The sequence below is a fragment of the Populus euphratica genome, unplaced genomic scaffold (assembly GCF_000495115.2).
Source record: "Populus euphratica unplaced genomic scaffold, PopEup_1.0 scaffold28.1, whole genome shotgun sequence".
Taxonomy (NCBI): Eukaryota; Viridiplantae; Streptophyta; class Magnoliopsida; order Malpighiales; family Salicaceae; genus Populus; species Populus euphratica.
In genome coordinates, this window is record NW_011499862.1 from 759,977 (window position 1) to 764,811 (window position 4,835).

The following is a 4,835-nucleotide window of genomic DNA, read 5'->3' on the forward strand; positions in this document are numbered from 1 at the left end:
CCTTCCTCCTCCTCCTCCTCCTCTTCTTTTTATTTTGGCAGTAATTTTTTGGCAGATGGTTAGTCATTTACAATTACCCAGATTAACCATAGAGACTTGCAGGTTTCACCGCTGCTGGATGGTTCTGCTCGTGAATGGCTTTGGAATAACACACGACCACTTGTCAAACAGTGATCCTGTCTTGTCCATCCATTGTTTCTTTTGGATTGTTGAGTGATGAGCTATCTGTACATATAATATAAGGTATCATTTGTCCCATACAGAGCTGTTTTTCCTACATGAATATTGATTGGTTGAAATATGAAGTGGGATTTGAGGGAATTTGTGAGTGTTTCTTTTGCTTTTTTGTAATGCATGCAGCTGTTGGTAAAGTATAGTAAATGGTTGCATTCAGCAGAAGGCTTATTTGAGGATTCAAGGAAAACTATTCCTGTTTGTATGAAAAGCTTAGGAAATTGCTGATACATACAATTGTCCTCCAAACCAAACATCAAGCAAGGTACACCTGAAGTTAAAGCAATTTGCAATGCAGTATACCAGAATCAATTCAAGAACACACAAAATAAAAAATTGTAATCTTTAATTTAATTTTCTTCTTTTTTTATATATATAGAAGAGGGGGTTCAAAGCCCAATGGCAAATAAAATTACAACCAACAAACATGAGAAGCCAAGGCACATTTTTCTATGAAAACTGTACTCTAAACTTTCCAAGATCCCAAAAACTCCATCTTAATTAGAGCTTCCCAATTTAGCTGTTGAAAGAAGTTTCTTTTGAACCATACCAAACATGTTAGGTTTAAAGCCAGATTTTCCCTAGGTTGAATTGATCGACACGAGACCTAACGAGGGAGATCTCTTAATCGGGTGTCCTCTTGGGATTGGAAGACAAATACTTGTGCTTCCCACAATAAGCTCCGAATCTTGTTCTTGTTTAGTTCCCTGGGAGGCTAGGCTAATTAATTACCATTATACTATTTATGACAAAAACGAAAAACTCATTATTACGTAATACGTGGTTACATCTCATCCTAAAAAAACAAAAGGGAAAGCAAGAACAATCGTTAGTTGATGCCACAAATTTGTGCTTAGTTTTGGTTGGAGGTGTGGTTTTTTTTTTTTTTTAAGTTATAACACTTTTAAATTACAAATCACCTCATAGAAGTAAGTTAATGCATGCATTTTATGTGAATCCCACCAAAAAAAACAAACCACACCTCCAAACCAAACACCCAAGCACTCCTAAACCCAAGGTTCAAAGTGCGGGCACGTATAACAAGAATCATCTGCCCTGTAGACCAAGAGGGCCAGCTAACATCCTCCATTTCAGTTGATGTTTTTGAAGAAATCATTAGTAATAAAAGATTTCTATGTTTTTGCATGTTCCCGATTTTCAGTTAATAGATAAAAATCTGAGGAACACAAAATAGATGACTACAACAGCTGGTCTCATCCTTGCGGGACCAGCATATTCGGCCAGCAGTTGGAGAACATTCAGCCACTTGTGGTTTCTGTGTAAATTGCAAGTGTCAAGATCAACGAATCAAATGGATGGATCTTTTGTGGTGCAAATATGGTAAGCTCGCTACAGCTTCGGCGGTTTCGGATCCGATGCAGAGAGTTCAGCATACATGTTTGATATTGCTTTGGCAAAGTATTCCTTCGCTTGAGGCCTCTTGACCTGCAAGGTTACCCAGATCAAAACACAGAAGGAATTCTCCGTGCAATTACTGTCACAGTTTGGTGCTACAAGTGGCATGTAAGAAAGACAATATGAAAGCTTAAAAGTTATAACCACTCTTTACATCCAAAATATGTATCGAGGTTGTCCAGGCCTGGAGGTTGTCCGAGGCAGAATGTTTTATGACAGCTTTACCTTAAATGTTGGCGTGAGAAGTCCATTCTCCATGGTGAAGGGTTCAGGCACCAAAGTTACGGCTTTTGCAAATTCAAAACCTCTCAACTGTAGATTTGTAAGCGAGTAAAAAACAAATTGAAGGAAATGCAAATTGAAGGGTTACAAAGCATAATTGTCTAGAAAAAGTTACCTGTGCTTCCCTTCCAACCAGATCCATGTCAGCAAGAACTGCAGCCCTTGCTCTTGGATCATTGCATAATTGTCCTAAATCATCATACTGCACAAGGAAAGTTCAACAAAACCGCAAAGCAGTGCCATTTGGCCATCAATGATCTCAACATACCGTAGTCACAAAAAGAATTATATGCACAGTATTTAAACAGACCAATCCACTTTCAAGAATTCAGCCTGCCATGATGTCTTAACACTATACAGTGAAATAAGTTTTAAGTTTGGCCAATGGCATTCATGGACAATGTGCATTCATAAATTGTAGTCTTTACAAAATTGAGGAACGGGTGTTATAAACCACAGGAGTTTTTTAAAGAAAAAGAATTGCTGTCAATAGCATTGACAGTATATTGAGATTTACAGAGTTGCTCTTAATAACATGTAAATAGATTATGATGCAACATTTCAAACCATCATGCGCTGTTTCATAATTTGCTCTCACCATGCTTCTGACAAAAAGACATCATCGATGATGAGTAACATTAAGTAAATTATGGACAGAATCAATCATTTAGGTTAAATAGTGAGCAGTAGAATCCCAACCAAAATTTCTTTCATTTAATAACACTCAAAGACTCCTGACTAGAGTTCCCAGGGTGAAATTCGTCACCAGCAGAAAAATAAATAAATAATAAATTAACCAACAACCTTGATCCCTTTAGACACAGCCCAATCTCTCAACATATCTGGCTCCACTGCAACTACAGCCACTAATGAGGAGTTGAAGCTATCACCTACAAACAAATTAAGCCATCAGGGAATAAATCATAACTGAGAAGATTGATATTCAATGTAAAACCCATGCTCTTACCATATATAAAACACTGGGAAACAAATCTGCATTTTGTATACACATTCTCAACCTTCTCCGGTGCTATGTACTCACCCTGTGCCAACTTGAAAATATTCTTCTTCCTGTCATAAATTAAGTGACAGTTTCAATAAGGTGACAGGATTCAAACTTCAATCAATATAGTTGGTATTGCTAGAAGGACACGGACAACCGATATAAGATATTAAAAGTAAATTTCCATTAATAGAAATAAAAGCACATCGTAATTATTTTTATTCATCTTTCCACACAAAACCAAGGTAAACAACCAACCTGTCAATAATCTTGAGGCGGCCTCCGGGTAACCACAACCCAATGTCTCCTGTATGCAACCACCCATCATCATCTATTACTTCTCTCCTGTCCAATTAAGCCAGCAGTTAGGTAGACTAATCATTTGCAAAACATCTCAGCAACAAGATCTAAATAGGATACAAAAGTTGATTACATTTGGACTTCAGCTTTGTAGTAGCCTTGGAAGATAGTGGGACCCCTGACACAGATTTCTCCACGAGGATGAGGCTGATCCTCAGAGGTGTAATTCATTTCAGGGACATCCACCAGTTTTATTTCTGAAAGAGAAATGTAAATGTGAATCATTATAGATAACTAACTTACACTCCAACTGGCCAGGCACACAAGATAGAGGATAAACAACTTCTAGTAGGAATTTCATTATGTAATTTTCCAACAATCACTTCAGCATCTTCACAAATGGCCTTTTGCTGGGTTAAGAAATTATAGTTTTCATCATGAATCATGTGTGTCAGAAAATCTAAAAGAAATCATATGTCCTAAATAGGTCATGAATCAATCATGTGCACGTAGAAACTCAAGAATAGTATAGAGTTAAGGAATTAAAACTCATAACCCGAAGTCGTATCCATGAGAGAATCATAGAACATACAAGAAAGTGCCTGCCAAAGCCTACAGGTTGGTCCTGCATCTGCTGATCATCATGCAAAATGATCATACATCAAAATGGTTAAGTTCTGTAGATTGACTACCCTAGCACCATGAATAAACCAAGCACTCAGACCAACTACATGGTACCAGGAAATCAAGTGATCCTAACATTTTCCCTAAAAAACAAAAGTTCAATATCTTACCTTAAGTTGTCATCCATAATTATGAATTTCCTAGAACTTCTCTTGATAATGTGTATAGCCCACTAAACTTCCCCAACCAAATAGTAATTATTTGTTTTTGGCGAATCATCCACTAATAGTCAATAATCAACATTTTTAATAATATTAATCAGTAACGGTTTTTTCTCTTAAGCTTTCCTTCCAGCTTATTCCTGTTCTTTTTCATTTAAAGCATCTCCAACAGTTTCAGCTAAACTTCTACTAAAGCCTCTGTAACCAAAATTCTATCTTCATATAGCATTAGGACTTTTACATCACACCAATTCACTTAGCCAACACTCCTTTCTTTTCTAGAATCCATTGGGCCTTTTTATCAAAGTGGTTTCAAGGCACAAGATGTTTTGTATGAATAAAAGGATGTAATTGTGATGGTGATCTTTGAAATTCATTATTTCTCATGTGTTAGCATCTGATTCATAAACAATAAAACTATGGGATACCAACTAAAATAGATATTTATCAACTAGAGCAAACTACTACATGTTGTAATTACCGATCCATGCTACAATTTCACATACCAGCTCATGTAGATGGCAAGCTTATTATGCTATCAACAACCAAGTGTGTACCACTCACCGCAGGCAGGATTAGGAGACCCAACATGGCCAGATAAGTTGTCACCCTGGTCCACACTGCTAATGACACAAGAAGTCTCTGTCATCCCATATCCCTCAAGTACTTGACAGCCAAAACACCTATAAACAGTGATAAAGTTTGAAGCAAATATGTAAGTTACTAATAATGCACCCTCCCCACACCCTGCCCCC

At 37.1% G+C, this 4,835-nt stretch overlaps 2 protein-coding genes across 2 annotated transcripts in view; one reads left to right on the plus strand and one right to left on the minus strand.

Moving 5' to 3' along the window:
• The window catches only part of LOC105125041 (Metallopeptidase M24 family protein), a 6,602-nt gene extending 6,284 nt beyond the window's left edge, over positions 1–318 (plus strand). The window contains exon 13 of the mRNA XM_011025322.1: positions 103–318. Coding sequence (XP_011023624.1) covers positions 103–174 — 72 coding nt within the window. The 3' untranslated portion in view covers positions 175–318. The remainder of the gene's footprint in view (positions 1–102) is intronic.
• A 924-nt stretch (positions 319–1,242) lies between these two features.
• The window catches only part of LACS7 (long-chain acyl-CoA synthetase 7), a 9,073-nt gene continuing 5,480 nt past the window's right edge, over positions 1,243–4,835 (minus strand). Inside the window, exons 16-23 of the mRNA XM_011025323.1 lie at positions 4,645–4,763; positions 3,369–3,492; positions 3,194–3,280; positions 2,900–3,003; positions 2,737–2,822; positions 2,048–2,134; positions 1,876–1,962; positions 1,243–1,680 (exon numbers count right to left, since the gene is read on the minus strand). Coding sequence (XP_011023625.1) covers positions 1,585–1,680; positions 1,876–1,962; positions 2,048–2,134; positions 2,737–2,822; positions 2,900–3,003; positions 3,194–3,280; positions 3,369–3,492; positions 4,645–4,763 — 790 coding nt within the window. The 3' untranslated portion in view covers positions 1,243–1,584. The remainder of the gene's footprint in view (positions 1,681–1,875; positions 1,963–2,047; positions 2,135–2,736; positions 2,823–2,899; positions 3,004–3,193; positions 3,281–3,368; positions 3,493–4,644; positions 4,764–4,835) is intronic.